Below are 21844 nucleotides of genomic sequence, written 5' to 3'. Positions count from 1 at the left end.
TGGTGGCACTGGCGGCGGCGGCGGCAGCAGCACTACGACCAAGGCAACCGAATCGGCATGTCGTACGTGTGCGTACGTTCCGGCGGCCAGGGTGAGGGAGCAGGGAGGGAAGTCAGAACGAGAGGCATGCCTGATGGCGACGCGTTCTGGTGCCGGTGTGTGTGGTGGCGCACGGCGCGGCGCGGGCATGCGCTCCGCGAGTGGCCTGCATGCTCGGGGCTCCCGACCAGGTCGCGCGCGGGAAAGAGATCGTGGTTCGTCCGAGCGCCACTTTTCCTGGTTGGTTTTTTTGGAGAATGTGGTTTGGTTTCTAACAGTGGCAGAGCTAGCCTAGAAATTTAGGTGGGGCATACTATAAATACATTTTTTAATGACATCGTATAGATATACATGAATATTTACTCTGTAATAAATCTAAATATTAAATCACTATAAGCACATTTTTTAATGACATTGCATAAGACATACATGAATATCTACTATGTAATAAATCAAAAGATTGATTTAAGAGGGTATATCTCATTAGAGGATAGCAGAAAATACCACCTTAATATAATCCATTAATTCAATCAATATCAACTTGTAAATTTGAAGAACAAATGAGTTAGTGTAATATATGATTATATGTGAATATGTGTAATAAATCTAAGAGGATATATCTCATTAGAAAATAGCAAAAAAATACTAGTGTAATAAATTATTAATATAATCCATTAATTCAATCAATATCAACTTGTAAATTTGAAGAACAAATGAGTTAGTGTAATATATGATTATATGTGACTATGTGTAATAAATCTAAGAGGATATATCTCATTAGAGAATAGCAAAAAAATACTAGTGTAATATATTATATATAATTATATATTACATTGATTTGAAAATAACACTCAAAAATAAGGAAACAGGAGTGAACCAGCCGGAGGAAAGCGAGGGAACTAAGCAAGCACGAGGAAATGAGCCTGGTGTGGAAAAAAAATAGGGGGAAAATAGTGAAAAACAGTTGCGGAAAGGATTCGAACTTGCCACCTTGCCACCTGCTCCTCAGGATAAGCACCTCTTACCACCAGACCATGCGCAGTTTTGTGTTTTAATTGGTAACTATTGACTACTTGTTCTGGAGTTAGGTGGGGCCACTCTGCGTGATGGGTAGCTCCGCCTCTGGTTTCTAATAAGGACAACGTTTCTATGTTTACAAAGTTTCGCGGATTATTAAAGCTCAGAGGACCATCTTTCATTTTTTTTTTTGGTTTCCTAAGAGCGACAACCATCATCTTTCCCCGATTACAGTACAACACTGATCCTTCATATGCTGAAACTGTTGAAACCGATTACACCTAAGAAAAACCAGTTCAATATTTTATATCAAACTGTTAAAATAATATGTTTAAATGTTAAACACATTCTTCGAAATAATGAAGTAGTAAATTTCATATGTAACTTTTAAAATACAAGAAAAAACTAAAACGTACACTATTTGGATCTCATTGTATTTATTCTAGACAACAAGTTGTGATAGAAAAATATTTAAATTTGAGATTATAAATAATTAATACCCCACGCATCCTTCACCAATTATATATCATGCACATGGCTTGTCGGCTTGTTTGCATACTATTGGCAGACATGTAAGTTAAAATCTTGCGGGAAATGGATATGAATTGCCTATTCTTTGTAGAAAGTAATTTTGGGACAACTGAGATGGGGTCCGCTATACTGGTTTGGACTCTTCCTTTGCTCAACGGATGTAGGCTGATGATCATGGGCCGGTGCGCATGAACTTGAGCGGCCATGGATGTAGGCTGAAAAGGGATATCATTCGGCCTGAGCCCGCTCGTACGTACACGACGGGACCGGCAATGTCCACCTAACGACGACCACTGCTGCTCCAGACCCTTCGCCGTGTTCCACCGCGTGCTACTCAAAACCAGACACTTTATTCCTTTCAAAATGCCATTCACGCTACCAACTGTAGGCAGCATGAAGAACATACAATCCAAAACACTTCACTGCTACTAGTAACGTCTCCTGCAGCCAAAAAACAGCACCATAATAACATTTCACAGAAGTTTGTACTGACGTCCACGGTGATTACAAGGAGAATCACATGTGCAACAGGGCAGATCAACACTCAAAACCGAAGCAGCACGAGCATGTAATGTAATGTAAGCAAAGTGGAAAATGCTAGTTGCTAGATCAGTCATCTCTCCATTCAAGCTGGCATTCTTCTCTGCAACACCTGTAGAATGTTGTCATTGGCTCATCAGCTGATCGAATCTGCATCTGCTTGAAGTATGCTTCTCCATGGTTGCATCTTGGGCATGAAGCTGCAAGTTCAGCGAATCCACTTAGCATATTGTGGTTTCACACATTATGTATTCAGACATGAAGTTCTAGATCACGTCAATAGCAGATAAAAGTAGCCGCCTCACTATATTCAAGAAGAAAATGGTTTCACCCACATGGTTACATTGTATCAAAATTATGCTATCCATATGATTATTCCAAAAACATGCCTCCATTGTCGCAACTTGGGTATGCAGCTGGCAATCAAGTTCCATGAATGAAACTAGTGTGTTATGTCTGCCATGTTTCTTATTCAGCTCCGGATAACAGAGAAAAGTTGAAGTTACTTTAGCTGTTTTTACGAGAAAAGGTCCTCTTTATGGCAACAGTCACTAGTGAATTATCAATATTGCATCAAACTGCTATCTGCCTGCTTTCTAAGTTATTATACTTTTTATCCCCCAAGTGCTTATAGGTACAAGCCCTATTAGGTCAATATGTTTCCACAAACAAGCACCCCAAAACTAATGCTATTTCTGTCACCTTGAAGTGGCAAGTAGGACTGCTCTTAGGCTAGTAAAAACGCACATCCATGAGAATTTGCAAGAGGTCAGTATAATGGTTTCCAAAAAAATGTGTCAAACATCTAACTGATTTTTCCTCAATCTGATTGAATGATGCTCCTTGATAATTCATGAAATTGTGAGGTTTCAAGTTTATTTTTTGTGGTCCACACATAGCAGATATAATAGCTAACCTGATTTAAGTTTCAAAGATAAAAGGGGGCAGATTGAAGATAGCAAGAAGCATAATATGCTTCTTGTATTACATTATTTGTCCGTGACACCACTTTGACCTTGTCATTTCGTGTTTTATAAGTGGTTTAATAAAAAAATGTCACCTCATTTGCTTTGTTTACTAAACCACGAATTTAAATAAAAACAGACAAGGTACACTGAAATTTTGTTGATTTACTCAAATAATAACATAACCCACCAATTAGAAAACCAAATAGAATACAAAAATCGGTACTGCCACTGTACTACAATACTGGTCATTCTGATTAATCAATTTTTTTTTTACTTTCGAGTTTCGAGACTCAAACTTCTTCGAGGTCAAGGATTAAGATGACAACAACTCAACAACGATGCCCAATGGCTAATAATGAAAACACCATCAGCAAATAGCAAAGCTATCGCCTGAGACAAGAACCGAATCATAGCTCGTAAGAGCGCACAGAGTGTATTTCTATATGTTAAACACGCACTACTGGGCGCGCTCCTATTCGTCCACGACAGCAAAAAATCTGTCCACCACGCGATAGCCATCGAACGGTCGGAGGCGCAGCTTCTATCCCGCACATTGCCCTCCCAAGTCTCCCATTTGCTCGAACCTTCTCGGATCCTCCTGTCGCAGGGTGGCTGGCGGGCCGGTGCAGCCGCCACTGACGCTCGCGAGTCACTGGCCGTTATAGCCGCCAGTTGCCGGCCTCCGCGCGCCGTCCACCGCACGCACCGCCGCTGCAACCCGGACTATGGGCAGCACATGAAATGCGGTGGAGGCCTCGATCGGCCCGGCGGCTAGCAGCTGCGGCTCAGATGCATGACTGCGGCCCGGTGGCTGTGGCCTTGATGTGCAGCTCGCACCCATGCGCTGTCCGGCAGCTGTGGTACCCGCCAATCCGCCGCGGATCAGGAGAACGGAGGAGGTGAAGCTGCAGCGTCGAGCTACCCGCCGGCAGCCGCACTGATCCGCCGGGCCTCCCGCCGGACCACTGCGTGCCACCGGCCCGCCACGCTCCTCGGCGCGAGCAGCGAGGCCACTCTGGGCCGCCGGCGCCGCAGCTTGCGGAGGAGGATCCACCACGTCGAGCCGCCGCGCCTCCCACCGGGCCACCGCGCGCAGTCGCATCGCCGCGCTCCTCGGCGCGAGTGGTGAGGCCACGCTACGCTCATCAAGGGAAAGAGATTATTGCGGACCTAGGCTCCGTGGGCGTCTCCTGCTAATGCACCGCCATCACTCGCTGCCTGCACGCAAAGGTCTGCACAGCGCCGCCTCCTCCTGCCCATAACTGGCACAAAAGACTCCAAGGTTCACTCGAGTCCATGACTCCATGTATCCTCTTTCTAGCGTAAGTTGTCCGCCCGCCTTCCAGAACATTGGCGGCGTGACGTTTTGGAGCTTGCCTAGGCACAGTGATGGCAACGGCTGGGCTGGGCGATTCAGGATTCAGGAATGGCAGCGTGGTTGACAGGAGGAGCGTGGCCCCAAATGCCATCCTACAGTTGCAAGTGCACGTCATGTGCTCACTGAAATGCCTATGTGAGATGTTCAAGTCCTACTATCGTTTTCCAAACCTACATTTCATCAGCAAAGGTAGCTGGAGGCTCTCCAGGAAATGTGTCTAATCTCTATTTTCATTTTGCAAATCTGTACTTGGATTTCATGTGGATTATTTACTTGCCTAAATGATCATCTCTACCTGCGGATGATCTCACAGATGCATCTTCTCATGTTCAGTTTCACTAACAGGAAAAAGCCACTAAGTGAACCTTCAATCAGAACAGCAACAGGGAAATGCCATGTAAGTGGACCTCTACTGCATTCTTGGATGGATCATTTTTTTCCTCATCTATAATGGTTGATGCGTAGTTATTTACTACTATTTTGGTTGCACAAATGGACCATATTTTGGTTGCACAAATGGACCAATGATGTAAGTGTTGCCCAGCATATTTTGCAAACAGTTTGCACATGCTAATTCGTCAGTTAAGTTCCAGCATCAACTTTTACGGGACTTACATTTTTTTATATTGTACACAAACTGGGCCTTCATGTTAAAGTGCTTCATCTATAAAAAAGCTAGGTGTAACAGTAGGATCGGCTGATAGGGTGAAAATGTAACGTATGAAATAGTTACCTTGATGATAGATCATTGATCAAGCTTACTCAGCATATGTTCCTTTGAATGGTCTCTTTGCCCTATGTTGTAACAATAGCATGTATCCATTTGCTATGTTTTGGTCTTACTAATGACTGGCTAATAATAAACTGCAGAATTACATGAAATGGTGCCTGGGGTGTGCATTATCTTAGCAGATCCAACTATTAAATTCTTGATCCTGTGAGTGCAGGACCTGCAATTCATGCTCGTTGCTGTCCACTGATACAATAGGATCCCCAAATCCATGTCATTAATAAGACAAACAATGTCTAACTAAAATGGAGGAGATCGACTTGCTCTTTCATGGCTTGAAAAATTGGTCATGAAGTTTCCGTTAAATGGTTGGTAAAGCAATTTTGGTCTCACTATATCTGTGTGCAAGATGCAAGAATTTCAGTTCGGAATTCAACTTAACACTGCTAAATTGATACTTTTCAGAGTCATAAAAAAATCAAGGTATTCTAAGCCTTCTCTTTATACATGTGAATGCTTCTTAGTATATTCTTTTTGAAAAACTGTGTTTGGTAACTATTATTCAAAAATGTTATAGATTTTTGGGGTACAAGATTCACAGTGGCAACAAGGTCGCTCGAATCAGGCTGCATATGTGTCGCGTCCTTTCAAGGCTATATATTTGTGTTGATCTTCTTTTGCTTTTAGTAGATTTGTACATGGTTCTGTTAGCTCCATTGGCTAATACAAGATGAGATTATATTCTGTGCACTGTTGTTTAGCTTCTAATTAGCTAGAAAGGGAAAAGGAACATATTTTTAGAAAGCTTTAATTTTGCTTTTCACAGCAAGCACCTAGTGGTGGTGACATTCGTTAATTACCGACCACTATAATCAAGTACCATTGTGCTGGAATTCTTTTCCTAAGCACAGTGGTACATTAATCTCCGTGAAAACACGTATTGTAGAGCTAATGATATTATCATTATATTATTAAAGTGACTAAGGGCGCGCCAAGGCGCGCGTAAAGTACTCGTAGTAGCTCCAGAGGACAAAGAAAAGGGCAGAGATCTCACCTGCGGTCTTGGGGGCCAACTTCATCGCGTCGGCTTTGCTGAAGATGGGCTCTACCTCCTTCTTGACCACCTTCGCCTTCTTCACGATCTGCGGCACCGCCAAGGGAAACGGAACCACATCAAACACGGATCGATGTGAGGCATCGGAGCGACAGAGAGCAAACGGTACAGAAAAAGCGGCGGCGAGGAAGAGGAATAGGGCGAGGGACCTTGTTCTGCATCGGGCAGACGTAGGGGCAGACGGGGCAGTAGAGGCGCAGGCGGTGGCCTCCTGTGCCCGGATCGATCTGCAGCAGCAGCCCACACGCCGGGCAGAACTCCATCACCGCGCTTCGCCGCCGCCGCCGCCGCGCTCCAGACGTCCGCCCTTGTGCCCCGCCGATTAGACGGGGATATCGGGAGAGACCGACGCAACTGGTTTTTGGGCTTGGCGAGGGGGCTTTCGGTTGATGACGTCGTGGGCCGTCAAAAAGATGGGCCGTGGGCTAGTCGACAGACCATGGCTGTGGCGGAAGAGATCATCTGTACCGGCCCAAGATCAGTCAGTAAACGTGCTCAACATTGACCAATTTTCCAGCAAGGAATACAATTACTGCCCAGATTCCCTTTCAAATTTCGGCATACCCATGCACTTGGAATCTGGAAAACAAGACGGGGCCTGATAACAAGCCCTTGATTACATTTCAGTTGCAATAAAACTGGGGCTGTTACGATGCTACTCCTTTCATCCGATACCCCTCGACACATATAACAATCCTCCAGCCTCTTCTTTTGTGCAACAAAATACAACCGAGCTGCCTAATTCCACTTTTTTTGTGCAACAAAATACAACCGAGCTGCCTAATTTTACAACAGACGTAACGCTAACAGTGTATGGTTGGATGTAAGGGTTTAGGGCACTTGGATGCACAGCCAGGCACTTGGATGTAAGGTTGCCAGCATCAGGAAGGCCTCTCACCGCCATCTGGTGCAGCAGCTTTCTGTGAACTAGTTTGCTCAGCATCCATTGGCCCGCTCGTCCTGGGAGGTGATGGCAGCTGGACCTCCACATCAGGGTAAGCAGCCTTGTACCTTGCTCTCAACCCTTCATCCACAAGCCTTACTCCATTTAACTGGTTACCCAGAGAAAGCCATCTGTGTAAAAGAAAAGGTAAGTGGGAAGCAAACAGTAGCATCTCTACAACCGAAAAACTTGCTGAAGAAGAGAGGCAGTGAATAGGGCGCACCCAGCTTGTGTATTATGCATTCTTGCAAACAGTTCCAGCTTCCTTGTCCTCGGGCTTATCCGCTCTAGCATGGCGTACATCTGAACAACAAAACAGATTTGAAGAATCAGTCCTATTCATGAAATGATACATTTCAGAAGACGCTAAATTCTCAAGGTTTCCTGTTCTGCTTTGGGATATATGCATTTCTGTTGCAGTAGAGGCAAACCTGCTATGAATCTAGTTAGAAAACAAGTACCAAACAATGCTTTATTGCTTTTGCAAGTAACATTGAGCGAAACTAGGCACTATTTGTTCCTCAACAGCTTGTATGAACAATATAAATGGGTGCATTACCTCATCAGGTTTTCTGCTAGTCTCACGGACTTCGGCAACAATAACATCAGTATCTATATTCCTGTTCACTAAAGGGTTTCCTTTTATTCCAACAAGACAATGCTCTTTGCTGTGATTCAACCAATGGCCAGTGCGGCCAGTTCGGATGATACGTTGAAGTTGATTGGTCTTCACCCAGATAATTTCTTCAACACGCATGTAACCCCAGAGCTCCAGACTGAGTATTGAAAAAAGGTTAGTGAATTGGTGAAGATTCCAAATGTAGAGAGTAACATTCAGGGACTAAAAAAAGAACGCCCGGAAGAGCAATTAAATTTATTGCACCTTACAGTGCAGACCAAGAGTAAAGGAACATTTCTAAAAAATTGTGACAAATCTTGTTAGTATGGCATATATCATCATCTACTAAGTTATGAGGATATGATTTTAAGAAGCATGGATCAAAACCCTTCAAAAGTCATTGTATTATTGGAGCAGAGCACATTGTTACAATATAGATATAGAATAATTCATCCCTTTCTAACATCACCGAACAAAAGTTAACATTTGAAAAACTTACCATTCACGCCCAAGTTCCATAGCACGACCAGTCACCCATAAGAAAATCAAACCATCAGTTTGCAAAGCTGGAACATTAAGTGTCCTCATTTCATCATCAGCCATTGTGCCATATGGCAGCTCCATATGAATATCCCAGGGGGGATCAGCCATAATTACTCCAAACTGTCCTAAGATGTCCATCCTGAAGTTCCGGATGTCACAGTTTATCCATTGAGATTCTCCTAGCTCTATTTCTGAACAATATTCAGCTCTCTGGGGCTTTATTTGCCTAGGTGGTGCGAGGGCACCAGCCATCATTGGAGGTACATCTGGTGTTTGATCAAGTTCGTAGTGGACATACTTGCAAGTCTACAGGTTGTACGATATGTGCAAGATATCAACATCCAAACAGGCACGTGACAGACAGTATATCAAAAGAAAGAAACTGTATGTATCTTTGGTCACCTTTGTGTGACGACATGTGTCCAGGAAAGAGCAATCTCCTAGGTTTGTATCAGTATGTGGAGCAATAATACGCCGAAAGTGGACCTGCTCACATTAAAACATATGCATAGTGGTTACCACCAATACCTAGAAAAACCATGTAGAAGAGAGATCCAAGCATTCAAGGAAATCATCTAAATATTATAAATCAAGAAAATTATGTGGTGTGATATTGATAAACTAAAGCATTTCTTCAACAGAGTATTATTTTTCAAATTATAGGCGTATGCTGTGTGAAAATTAATTTAACTTAAGTTGACCGAAAATATCAGTTGTTACCTTTTCCAAATCATTTGCAAATAAAAACACAGTAATCATTTCTCACCTGTTTGGCCTCATTTTAAAAACTTGAAGGAAGCACTTAAGGGTGATTTTTCATATTATGATAACTAACTAGAAAATTTTAGCTTGTCAGGAAAAAAAGTTGGCTAAATGCTTAATGTAAATAGTCAAATTGAAATTTCTGCAGAAGTGATGGCATAAACGGTGGTATTTGCTCTAAAAGAGGGGAGAAAAGGGAAAACAAGACAATCAACACTGACCTTATCACAGGCGACAAAGGAACCTGTTTGGCGTCGGCAATCTTCCTTAGTTAAATTGGTGCAGTATTCCTTTAGCTGGGAGCCACCCTTTGTTTTAAACTGAAGAATGAAACCAGAGGTAAGGAAAAGAGGTGACTGTGACAATTAAATAGTGAAAGGTATTACCAATAACCTGAATATTAGGGTATTTTAATGTGTCAGGCTCAGAGGCTACAATTTTCGCAGAGCTAGCAACACACAGATGATGATTATGGAAGCACTGAATGCAATAATAATAGTTCTTTGACTTTCACATTAGCCCATTTCAGAAACAAGATAGGTTTGTGGTGAATCATTTGGTTCAACAGTGTCCACTTCAACAGCTCAGTTAAGCATCCTATGCTAGTCTCACCACCAAAAATTTCTAAGCAGGCCAGAAGATTGACGTAAAATATTAAACACCAAGGAACATTGATCAAAGGGTGAAGAAAGAACAAACCTTTGCCGCGACAGCCGTCTCCTTTGCCGTAGGCCGGTGAATGAGATCCAGCAGCTCCTCTCCAGTTTTCGTATTCTGCTTCTCTCTATATGTCTTCTTGTTCAGCAGCAGCTCAAGGTCCTTAAGGTCCTCCTCCTCTGTCCTCTGCTTCATCTGAGTAGGGCTCAGCCCCGGGCCACCACCCATTGGCATAACTGCCCCTGGCGCCATGAATGGCCGCTGCAGTGGCATCAACCCTGGCGGCATCCTCGGCATTGCCATGCCCCTGGGGCGTGGGAACATCGGTTGCATTGGGTGACCCCACATCTCCGGCTGCTGCAGCGGCGGAGGCCTCGGTATGATGGCGCTGTTAGCATCAGTCTCGGTCGGGGGCGCCTGTGGAGTTGGCGGAGGTTGGACTTGGGGCACGGAGGCGGATTCAGGTAGCTCTTTGAGGAGTTTGCTCCGGTCAATGGCCCAGACAATTGTCATCTGCTTTCCTCCAATGAAGGCCTCCTCGATCTGCAAGGCGCCGCTGTCCTCCGAGATGCGACGGAGCGCGAGGGCAACCGCAGCAGGCGCGGAACCTCCAAGCTCCGTGGCGAGGTCGGCAAGGGCCGCCCGCTCGGCCTCGCTGGCGGACGACGTCTCCGCCTGCAGGCGGCGCGCGAGCGCGGCGGCGTCGATCTCGGAGAAGGGGACGAGCTCGAGGAGGCACACGGCAACCATGGTGCGCACAGCGTCGATGCCGCCAACGGCGCCCGAGCCCCCCGCGGCGGCAGGGGCCGGGGAGGAGCCCGGCGAGGTCTTGCGGCGGGTGGAGCGGGCCGGGTCGGGGAGGGCGCGGCGGTGGTGGGGCTTGAGGTTGTGGCTCTGCGCGTGGGCACTGGCGTTGGGGTAGAGCGTGGGGACGAAAGGGCGGCCGTTGAAGGCGGCGATGAGGCGGAGGGATTGGTCGAGGGACGGCACCAGGTCCGTGACGAGGTGCTGCAGGGAGCCGATGAGGTCGAGCTGCGCCTCCCGGCGGGCGGCGATGGACTCCTCCAGGGCTCGGCACTGCTCGCGCATGGTTGCGAGGTCGTCGCCGCCGCCGGGGGCGGCGCCGGTCTGCGCCTCCATGGTCGGTGCCGACGAGATCGACGGCGAGGGTTTTGGATCGAGCTGGTGTTGCGGCTCCACCTCCACGGCGCCGGCGGCCAAGGCGACAAGTTCGCGGCGAGATGGGCTTAATGCGGCCCAGTTTGTTATTCCCGATCGAAAATTCTATAGAGGGCGTGGCGCGAGGCCCAGCCCAATTCCCGCGGTCGCCGCCGCCGGAGCCGCCCGGCCTGCAGCCGGCGAGGTGGAGACTGGAGAGCCTGCGGCGAGCACGGTCCACGGCAACCTCGGACATTATTGTCAGGCGGAGAGTTGGAACCAAGAAATAGAAATCCAATCATACTACCAACCCTTCAGATCCGAAGTTTTTAAACTCACAAGATCGAGGTGCATTGTTGTGGCGTGGACTAGATCTCCTTCTATCGAATGAACTAATCTGATGACGAGAAGATAATATATTATACTAGAAATCACATGCACGGTGTTGTTAATTATTAGCTGAGCTTATGCATTCCAGTGTCAGTCCTCGCTCGTTGTCGACAGCCTAGCTAGTCAGGCTATACTCTAAATACTGTACACCGTGGAGGAGGGGCGTTGGGAATCACTGGCTGCCTACGGAGCGCCGCGTGGCTCTGCTGGGAGAGAGGCGCCCTACGCGGGCCATGCGTTCGCTGTGCCCACCTGCCGCGGCTGCACCGCCTCGGGCCCGGTGGCCCCCCGAAAAAAAAAGCATGGGACGGCGCCTGCGCCGGCCTCCCACACCGCCTTGCACTCCCCTTGGTCCCAGTGGGCTCCCGTTGACCCACTTCCACGGGTCACCGCTGCTTCTCGCTCCTCCCCGTTTCGGCCAGCTGCCGTAGAGGAGGGCTCGGGACCGACCTCCAGTCCGTCGGAGGGAGTGGCGCGCTGACCAGGGAAGAGGCCGAGCTCGAAGCAGAGAAGGGGCCGCCGCCGGCCGCTCCATCGTGCCCTCCTGCGAGCGGGCGCCCTCCTGCACGCGGTGGCTGCTCGCGGCGCCCGCCGCTGCGCCCTCCCTTGCTCACGGCGAGCGAGGATGGCAGTCGGCGCGGGAGGAGGCCCTCGCGGAGCCACGCCGGCCGCGCTTGGGCGCCGCCGTGCCTGCAGGCCCGCGCGTGCCTCCACGGCGGAGGTGGAGCAACAGCTCCCCATCGCGGGGCTCTCTGTAGAGAGGAGTCGGCTGTGAGGCAGAGAAGGTCCGCCACGCCCCTCCACAGAGCAGCCGACGTGCGCGGGGAAGAGGAGGCTGGGGAGGATGGCGCCCGACGGAGCTGAAGGTGAGAATGCCAGGCCGCGAGATCCGCGATTCCCGTCGGGGCGGAGCTCGGCTGCGCCTAGCGCTGGGTCCTGGATGGAGTTGAGGAGCTTGTGGTCTCGTGGGTGAAGTGAATTGATCGGAGGTGTGGTGCGGCCGGCGAATTTGACCGGCGGAAGGAGAACTGGCCATGGTTCTGGACGGAGAGAGCGAGTGAGAAAGAAACAAGAGTCAGAGAGAGTTCCAGATGGAGAGACTGAGAGAGACAATTTCATTTGTGTTGATTCAATTTTTGATAAAAATATACGGTAATAATAGGGGGGTCTCACTCTGCACCATAGATTCCGCAATTCAAACTGGGCGCAGTGGAGCGCACTGTTGTCCTAGTTACATAGATCAACCGCCGCGATGCTCCAAGATGGCATCACACGTAGCGCTTCAACACCGGATCAGAAAAAGGCGGGCAGAGTGAACAACAAACAGCTAATGTTCGAGATTTTCGGATAAGGAAAAAAGTTCAATTTACCCCTTAACTATAGCCAAAGTTTGGATAATCCCCTAAATTTTATTTAATTTACCCCCTAAACTATACCATTTAGTTTATTTTACCCCATAATAGAATTAATCTTTTTTATTTCTCCATACACAAGTTGAATTTTAATTTTACTTTTTGCAGGGTAGTAGTGGACATCACAATGCATATTTAGAAAAAAAATATATAATTTTTTTGCCATTAGTTTTCATATAATTTTGAATTCTTATGATTAATTTATTATTAAATATCTTAACCTATCAAAATAATGATAAAAAATTATAATTATTTTTTCTAACATGTGTTATGGTGTGTACTATTATGTTGTAAAATTTCAACTTAAAACTTCACCTATGAATGGAGAAATAAGAAATACAAATTATATTATGGAGTAATTTGAACCAAATAGTATATTTTGGGGGTAAAATGAACCAAACGATAGTTTAGGAGGTTATCTAGACTTTGGCTATAATTGAGGTGAATAATTTAATCTTTTTTTCTTCGATTAACATGTACTACTTTCTTCTGTTGAATAATGTCAAGAAGATGAAAGCCTGGTGTTCCTTGGATCATTACAAAACCAGAGCAAAACTAAATATTAATACATAATCTTTGTTCGAGTTTGTAAAGACCAAAGAGTCATCGCCACTTCGAGTCATTTCAGTTGAATGCCTTACATCTACTGTTCTCACACACGAGAAGGGACGAGCAGTCAGCAGGTCACTTTTTCTCTCTTTTCTTATAAAGAAAATGCATGAAAAAGCAAGAGAACATGTAATGCACTTTGCAAAGTTGATTCTTTTTATAATGAAAATTTATTAGTTCTGATAAGCAATTCCAAAAACACTTTATCTTACTGCATTGCTCTCATAAAAAGGCATGAAGTATTTCAATTACCGCCGCGCGCGCGCGAAGAAATCTCTATTATACACGCAAAAAAAGAATCTGCCGAGAATATATGTAGATCTCGCTCGAGTATGGGGTATGATTAATTAGCTCAGAGATGAAAAACCATAGTTAACGACTGATGAGCTCCCTCAGGAGATCTAGCGAGCTAGCAGACCAACAATCAATCTGAAGGAAGAACGAAACTAAGAAACACCGGCCTTAGTTATTAGTTCAAAATCAAGCCAACCATTCGTCAGCTCCTAGGCTGTATCATCAGCACTATAGAGGCGAGAGCACTTACCAGTCCAGACTCCAGACGATGGGAGTCCAGTAATATAAGTTCCACTACGAATGAAGAATACATGAGTGATATTGGTTCGGCTCATCGCCCGTGGCGATTCACAACAGGAATTGGAGAACATGAGCCGAAACAACATCACACCATGTCGTCTTATTCGCTCTCTTCTCGCTGGCGAAATGAGATGAATCATGCAGGGTCGTATATATGGCTGGGTACTCCATACAGGGTCTCTCTCTCTCTCTCTCTCTCTCTCTCTCTCTCTCTGATCCCACATGCATGGTGGCAAGCAACCTATGAACCGAACATGGCCTTTTAATAGGGGACAAGGTTCCATGGACAGCCTACATACATATGAAGCTATTCTGAGTACTATATGTATTGCCATCGTTGGAAAAAAAAAAAGGAACCTGGCTGCAGGGTCCTACTCCTACATACATACATATTAATTAACACAAACTATATATTGTATATATAGCTCCTGGATGTGCCCAAGGGACAAGAGAAGCGATGCTCATTGCCATCGCTGGCATCCCACTGATCTCTGCAACTTACGTTAGCTCATTAGTTAGCTGCATGTTTGATTTTTTTTATCTCTCCCTATAGAGTTAAGAATTCGAAACAAAAAATAGTCTATGTTTAGTCCTATTTCCAGGCTGCCCCCACAATGCAAACTGCATAAACTAGGGTCCGTTTGGAGCGTTGTTCTTGCTGCAAGAATCTTTGTCCTTCCAGTACTTGTATGTTGCGTTTCAAATAAAAGCTAGCTCAAAAGTTCTGGCTGGCGGGATGCTCGTACTTAATAATTTCAAGTCTGATGTAGCTCTTAATTGGTGGATGGAGAACGTGCCACGTTAGAACGTACAGTACACGCGAGTTCAGCAAGAATCTAGGGAGAAATTATATGGTTTTCAGTACAGCTTGGTGCTTACAATAAGCAGGGACGACGACATGGAACCTTTCCGTAAAGAAAATTTAGTGTAGGTTTCAGTACCGGGCGGATTTTTATTGTTTTAGGGGATGTGTCGCCAAAATGGCCAGTTCATCGTCAGCGATCAACCCACATGGCATGCGGAAGAAGAACACACCAACTCGAATAAATTGAGTATGCCCGTAGTCCTCGTATTATGCCTACAGCTTATTGCCACGCAAGCATGAACGCGTTCGATCGCACCGTACCACCTGTATCCTATTTTTCCAAATAATTCCTCTCTAAAGACGCCCAATAGCTGTATTTGCTCGCCAGCCTGCAGCCAGGAGGCAACAAACTCTCCTTTAATTTGGCATTTGGATTTTCTCTCACCAGATGGGTACTACTATACTATTGGACTATTGGAAGGATTAACGCATCTAGATTTAATTCATCACTCTAAATACAAATCATGGATGTAAACAGACTAACTCGTGGGCCAACCTATATATATGTAGGGAGAAGTGGGTGCCAATGCACCCAGAAAAATTAGAAATACTTGTTACAATCAAATTTTCACCATTTATGCATCCTTCAAATTAGAATCTATGAACCCTTTAGAGCAACCTAGAGTTAATGGTGCACCCCTCGTGTTCCCTCTAGCGTCGCCCCTGGAATAACTTTTTTCGAATATATTAACTTACATGGTCATTTAACATTTTTTTTCTTGAACGAAGATCATATGAGTATAGCCTAATCTAGTCATGTATATAGCTGATCTCCTCAAGAATAGATCTTATTATATACTCAGATATAACAAAAGCACTGTGAGGGTAATTCTGAGAGACATGATTCAAAGCCCGTTTAGTTACCAAAAATTTTCGCTCAAAAATTTTACCTTCCCTTTGGACACATGCATGGAGCATTAAATATAGTTAAAAAATAAAACTAATTGTACAGTTTGAATGTACACGACGAGACGAATCTTTTGAGCCTAATTAGTGCATGATTAGCAATAAGTGCTATAGTAACCCACATGTGCTAATGATGCGGTCAATGTCTCAAAAGATTCGTCTCGCGGTTTCCAGGTGAGTTCTGAAATTAGTTTTTTAATTAGTGTCCGAAAAACCCTCCCGACATCTGGTCAAACAGTCGATTTGACATCCAAAAATTTTCATTTTGGGAACTAAACGGCCCCTCACACTTACTGACTGTGCAGAACAACTAGCAGTAGATGCAGAAACAAAAAGCCCAATGGGCCGAGCTAGCGGGCCTGGCCTCTTCGCCAGGACGTCGTTACCGCTTCCAATTCCAACTTGGTCTCCCCGTCGGCCTCCTCTCATAAACCCTGAACCCCACGACGCCACGGCCCGAATCATCCACCGACCCGACTGAAACTCTCGTCGGGTGATCTCGCCGTCTCTCCTCCGCTCGCCGGCCCTCGCAAAAGAAAAAGATCCGCTCGCCGGCGCCTACCTCGGTCCGTCGGCCGTCATCATCATGTCGCACGCCACCGACCGCCACCGCGACGACCCCTGGCTGCAGGCAGGCCCGGCGCACCGCCAAGTCGCGCGGCCCGACGGCGGCGTCGTGTTCGCCAAGCCGGCGTACCGCGCGCTCTACGAGCTCTCGACCTCGCCCGAGATCCTCTTCGAGGAGGAGGCGCTCCGGAAGGGCCGCACCTGGGGCGAGGACCTCACCCTGTGCACGGGCGTCGGCTACCTCACGGCCGCCTCGGCGGGCGCCGTCGCGGGGCTCCGCCGCGCCGCCGTCGAGGCGGAGCGCGGCGAGTCCCTGAAGCTGCGCGCCAGCCGCGTCCTCAACAACTGCAGCTCCGTGGGCCGCTCCTACGGCAACCGGGCCGGCGTGATGGCGATGCTCTTCTCCGGCACCAGGTCTGGCATCAGCCACTGCAGGTCTGGCGCCGACGACTGGATCAACACCGCGGCCGCCGGGGTCAGCGCCGGCGCGCTCTACCGCATGCCCGTCGGGCCGCGGACCGCCATCGTCGGCGGCGTCGTCGGAGGGATCATGGCCGGGGCCGCCTTGCTTGCTGGGAGACCGCTGCTCGATAAATTCGCGCCCAATTAATAATCTTGGCATCTGAAATACATGTAGTCTTATGGTGCAGTATGTATACAATCTTATTAGGCCAAATTCAGCATGGAGTGGCACGCTCTGAAGGGAGAATAAATTTTCCACTAACTGCTTTTTCTTTCGATCTATGTTGCAAAGAGATATTAGCGTGTCTCAATTTACACAATAACTTTATTTGAGACAGTAGTTTTTGTAGCATTTTTTTTTCTAAACCTGATTTGATCACGGAAAAAAACAATTTAAGCGGAGAAGCAAGGAAAACAAATCAAAAGCTAAAGAAAACGGGGAATTAATTTATGAGAATAGCGATTAATTCCATGCTCTTCTCTTTAACCCGTAAATCTGAATGTAACACGAAAATTATTCATTTCAACAAAAATGTTCACAACATCACGATGGATGCCACCACTTGTAGCTACTAAGCTTCCCGTGCAGTTGTACTGTGTAGCCACGAAAAATTTGCAAGCCCTCAATGAGCAATCTTAAGCTGCACTTCGAACGCGTGATCGTACTAGAGATCACACATCGCTCTCGCGCAGTCGCCGGTACCGAGGCTGCGATACAGATCGGCAATCTAGAAGCGGGGGCGGATAGCGCGAGCGTTCAGGTAGGCGCGATCCACTGTGTGCGCAGGCGACCAGAGCAGTCGAGGAGGGAAAGGTGGAGCAATGGTGTCCTGTCCGGCGAATCGCCGGCGGGCGGGAAGGCGGCGGCGGCAGGTGGCGAGGAGACGGTAAGCGGGAGCCAGGGTCCGTCGGATGTGGTGGGGGGAAGACTGGACGGCCAGGATCGTTCGGATTTTGACATCGGGCTCGTGTGGAAGTGGAATCTGATTAGCGGAACTCGAGAAATACGCCTTCGAATATCCGTTTACGCCTTCTACTCAGAACCGCCCGCTACCCCCAAACCCCCAGGTCCCCATGGCGGCGCCGGAACCGGAGGCCAAGCCGGAGGCCGGAACCCCATCGCCATCCCGCGTGCCGCCGCCGGGGTCCGAACCCGGTGCCCCCGCAGCCGCCGCCGGCAGCCAGGAGCTGCAGCCGTGGGAGCAGCACGCCGCGGTGATCAACCTCCCGCGCTACGACTACCGCGCGTCGGGGTCCCTCCTCCTCCGCTCCCACTCGGGCTTCCTCATCACCTGCCCCATCAGTGCGTCCCCTCTCCTGCTCTTGAGTTTTATTTCCGCATTGAACCTTCCGGTGATGGATTTGTTGGTGGATTCATGTCATTTGAAGTCATTTCATATGCTTAACGCTTTCACCCTTGATGTGATTTTCATTTTCTTACAGAGCGTGAAAAAAGTGCTACCAAGGAAGCCATTTCCATTCTTGAAGAGGTAAATTACTCGTCAATCTTGCTCCTTAGTATTTAATTTTTTTTTCCCACAGCAGATAATTCGTGTGCATGAATTCTATCTTAGAAAATGTTGTTATTTCAATTTCTGTTATCTCCGTAATATCGCACTAATATTATATTCCATTTGATTCACCATTTGCTGCACGCTATCGAACCTAAATGTAAAGGAAATTTTTTATTTTCCCACATAGTAGTACTTAAGGGTTCCAACCTTCTATCCATATGGCTTTCACATGATATATGCTTGAGTGTGCAGGATTTTCCTGGTACTTTTGAGTTCCATTGTCTGCATCCTCATCCTGTAGTCTTTTTTTTTTCTAATGACCGAATAGCTCACGAGCATTAGCGCAACTTTGGCTAGACTTAAAACTTCAACTTTTCATCTTTTGTTTTGCAACCTTTTGCAATTTCAGCTCCCACACACTCCATGTTAAAATATTATGATGTGAAAGCTTCATTTGTTAATTTTTTTTTCTTCAGTACATTGGTCATGCAAAGTGCCATGTTTCCGAACAAGCGGAACCATGTGATGTGGAAAATGCAATAAAGAAAAGGAAATTTTGCCCACTGGCATCAGAAAATTCAGAAGAAGCACTAACAGATGAGAATGGTAATAGTGCTCCAGAATCAACTGGTTAGTATAGGTTACCCCATTATAGCTGCTATAGATTTAGCAAGGCTTCCCACGTGTTTTTTAATCCCGTGCACTTTTTGGCGCCATGGTAGGAAGCATTGGAGATTCAAGTTCCCCTCAGACCAAGATGGGTGAAAATATTGACAGGGCTTCAAATCTCTCACTGGTTAAGCTATCAAGAAGCGGTTTGCTCTTCTTTAAATTCCCCAGTGGAGGCCTTCATGTTGTTGAGATGCTTACAGAAATATTTCATTCTCTCAAATCTGGGAAACTCAAATCACCACAGTAAGGTTCCAACTTCATTCGAAGAACTCATATTCTAAATGCTTATGCTTGGAGTTGAGATATTAGCTGGTTCTGCCATGTCGAAGTGTTGAAATGACCCCTTGCACTATGTATTATCTAAATTGTCTATAACTGAAAAATAGCCCATGACACTTGCATTTCTTCTACAGAATTTTCTTGACAAAATTGTTAGCCGGAATGTAGTTTCCACATTCATCATTGTAGGTTTCCTTAGTGATTCCACACGGCATGTTATTCTCACCTATCTTTATCAGCTTATTCGCTGAATGATGCATACTGTTGAGCAGAGCACTAAACACACAAAAAGGCTAAATGAGATGTTCATTTGGGGCTAAACATGCCATATCACAATAATTTCATTCTAGCTTTTTGATTTGTGCAGCCTGTATTACACTCTTCTTTACAATAAAGTGGAACGGCTATGTCTTTTCTTTCTTCCAACTAGTTGCTTAACTAAAAAAACAGTGATGTCGCTGATTTTATGGTACTATATATAGTTAAAGCTTTGGTGCGTAGTGTCTGTTTCGGAATAAAGCTAAGGTTCTAGCACCATTTTGTCTTTCTAAATTATTGAACTCTGAATTGACAGATGGTGTCACCGCATATTTCCTATTCAGGAAACTTGTGTTCTATCGGAAAAAGACCTACATGCGACTGTGTCAAAGTTATTCCTTGAGTTCTCGAGGAGCAAGAATAACATGGATGAACCTATAAAGGTAGAAATTGCAGCACTTATCTTTGTTTAACTATTTCATTAATTCTTCAATGGAGTTGAATACAAACAATTTTCTAATTCAATGTATCATGTAGTACTTGTGCAGATATCCTTGCTGTTCAGTTCTACATTGATTCATTTAGTTAAAATGGTCTACTACGTTTTTATGCATTATCAGGCTGAGTAACACGTGTTTTATTATGCATCAAAATTACTGTACTCTTCTGTTAACGGTTGAAATTACATATGTGCACTTAAAGAATATCATTAGCTGTAGTGCTCTCTGCTCTATCTCATGAAAACAGATCTATCGTTACATCATCATAAGATACTATTCGTATTTTATTCTCAATAAGTTTTAACATATGTTACAGTTTGCAGTTGCGTATAATAGAAGGGGCATCGATGAGACAGAGATGAAGCCACAGAAGAACAGTAATGAAGGTTCAAGTCAGCAGGCTTTGATGGACAGGGATCAATGTTTTAAAGTGGTTGCTGCTGCTGTCAAATCTGTTGCTGAGAACTCAGTGGTCGATCTTAAATCTCCTGAGGTAAACTTGCCCGACAATTTTCAACAGCTTGCTTACGTACTGGTCTGCTGGTTGGAGGACTCAAGGGCATCATCATGCAAAGATTCCAAATTGTAAAACAACAAAATTTTAAATGCTGACTACTGAATCTATGGTCTTGTTTTCCATTCCTTCATGATGAAAACTGCTATAAGTTTGGTCAGGTGTTGACATCTGACATACTGCAACAGCTGCACGTTTACTCTCCGATGAAGGGCATATGTCAGAGTCAGCAGACCGTTTCAGACTTCTGTTGTAGTTACTAATATGATTGAAGTTTCCAAACTGAAGAATCTCCACAACATTTTTTTTATTCCTCTATACTTTGAAATATCTTACTGAACTGTTCTTTCCTATCTGAGGTTTGAGGTATACAGTGGATGAGGTCTTGATTTTAAGCTTTATGTTACTGTAAATATAATGGGGGAACTAGGACTAATTTATGGGCTACTTCAAGTTGAAATTTCTTTTGCACTATTTCTCATTAATTTCTCTGGCTTTATGGTTCTGTTAAGTGAATGACATGTTCCTAATGTCCAGGTTGCAGTACTCGTTGAAATGCTCCCTCTTTCTGGGGTACCCCTTGGATCTTCAGTGGCTGGGGTTTCCGTTCTCCCAGCCGAACTCATCTCCACCAAGCCTCGCCTCTGTGTCAAGTCTTTGGCGTCTGATGCAAAAGCAACAAAGAAGTGAACACCTGCTATTCTTGACACCAGCCAGAGTAGCTGTGGGCAACTGCGGATTCATTTTTTTTTCACCTGTTCATTACTACCGGAGCACCATGATCTTAAACCTTGTTTTGGATTTTGTTCATTACTACCAAAGGAGCGACCATGATCAATGCTAGTTTTTAACAACATACTAGAAGACACCGATATGGCGGCCTGATGCCTTAGGCATTGTATTGTATCATCCATAGCCCCCACAAACAGTCGTCTGTCTACCTTTGGGGAGGTCAAATTGTGTATGGTAGCAGAACAGCAGAGTTCACCCAGTTCTTGGAAGCTAGCTTCTCGTCGTTTTTATCAGCGTGCCGAAATGTCAAAACAGAGCTCGCCGGGCATGATGGTTTTTCTACTGTCTGTTTTCAGATCTTTGTCTACCGCGTCCAGCTCAGTTCAGCCACAAAACATGATGCCTGTTACTGAAGAAGCAGCCTATGCGACGGCTTTTATTCCGGCCACCGTACTTTTCCCCTGCAATCTACTGTGCTGCGCATCATGGTAATAATTTGTACTTGAGACGAGATGCCGTCAGTTTTCAGGCTTTGGGGGAAGTGGTAAATGGCCGTGTGATATTGACAAAA

General features: G+C 45.8%; 4 protein-coding genes and 1 long non-coding RNA gene across 6 annotated transcripts; 3 read left to right on the top strand and 2 right to left on the bottom strand.

Moving 5' to 3' along the window:
• Window positions 1–1918: 1918 nt before the first annotated feature.
• On the bottom strand, window positions 1919–6695 carry LOC120712330 (DNA-directed RNA polymerase III subunit RPC10-like). Its single transcript, XM_039998089.1, has 3 exons — window positions 6467–6695; window positions 6258–6345; window positions 1919–2327 (listed from the first exon to the last, which is right to left on the bottom strand). Exons 1-3 carry the CDS (start codon window positions 6578–6580, stop codon window positions 2197–2199), a joined length of 333 nt encoding a protein of 110 aa, XP_039854023.1. The 5' UTR covers window positions 6581–6695; the 3' UTR covers window positions 1919–2196.
• On the top strand, window positions 3689–5255 carry LOC120712337. The gene is made up of 2 exons (XR_005690851.1): window positions 3689–4325; window positions 4442–5255. It is a non-coding gene; the product is annotated as an uncharacterized LOC120712337 (long non-coding RNA).
• A 146-nt stretch (window positions 6696–6841) lies between the features above and the next one.
• On the bottom strand, window positions 6842–11081 carry LOC120712316 (probable N6-adenosine-methyltransferase MT-A70-like). Of its 2 annotated transcripts, XR_005690849.1 has the most exons (8): window positions 9884–10981; window positions 9406–9504; window positions 8825–8908; window positions 8379–8728; window positions 7820–8036; window positions 7484–7563; window positions 7098–7391; window positions 6842–7055 (listed from the first exon to the last, which is right to left on the bottom strand). XR_005690849.1 is itself a non-coding variant. In XM_039998080.1 (7 exons), exons 1-7 carry the CDS (start codon window positions 10979–10981, stop codon window positions 7199–7201), a joined length of 2121 nt encoding a protein of 706 aa, XP_039854014.1. In that variant the 5' UTR covers window positions 10982–11081; the 3' UTR covers window positions 6842–7198. The 2 variants fall into 2 exon arrangements, 1 of the variants encoding a protein (XP_039854014.1); XM_039998080.1 differs by having other exon boundaries at window positions 6842–7391; window positions 9884–11081.
• A 5280-nt stretch (window positions 11082–16361) lies between these two features.
• On the top strand, window positions 16362–17016 carry LOC120655869 (mitochondrial import inner membrane translocase subunit TIM23-3-like). Its single transcript, XM_039933849.1, has one exon. The coding sequence runs from the start codon at window positions 16362–16364 to the stop codon at window positions 16950–16952; it is 591 nt and encodes a 196-aa protein (XP_039789783.1). The 3' UTR covers window positions 16953–17016.
• An 820-nt stretch (window positions 17017–17836) lies between these two features.
• Window positions 17837–21628, top strand: LOC120712307. The gene is made up of 7 exons (XM_039998069.1): window positions 17837–18107; window positions 18248–18294; window positions 18795–18948; window positions 19041–19233; window positions 19844–19970; window positions 20344–20520; window positions 21079–21628. Exons 1-7 carry the CDS (start codon window positions 17879–17881, stop codon window positions 21229–21231), a joined length of 1080 nt encoding a protein of 359 aa, XP_039854003.1. The 5' UTR covers window positions 17837–17878; the 3' UTR covers window positions 21232–21628.
• The last annotated feature ends 216 nt before the right edge of the window (window positions 21629–21844 follow it).

Source organism: Panicum virgatum, chromosome 1K (assembly GCF_016808335.1).
Source record: "Panicum virgatum strain AP13 chromosome 1K, P.virgatum_v5, whole genome shotgun sequence".
Lineage (NCBI taxonomy): Eukaryota > Viridiplantae > Streptophyta > Magnoliopsida > Poales > Poaceae > Panicum > Panicum virgatum.
This window is presented reverse-complemented; position numbering and strand designations above follow the sequence as displayed.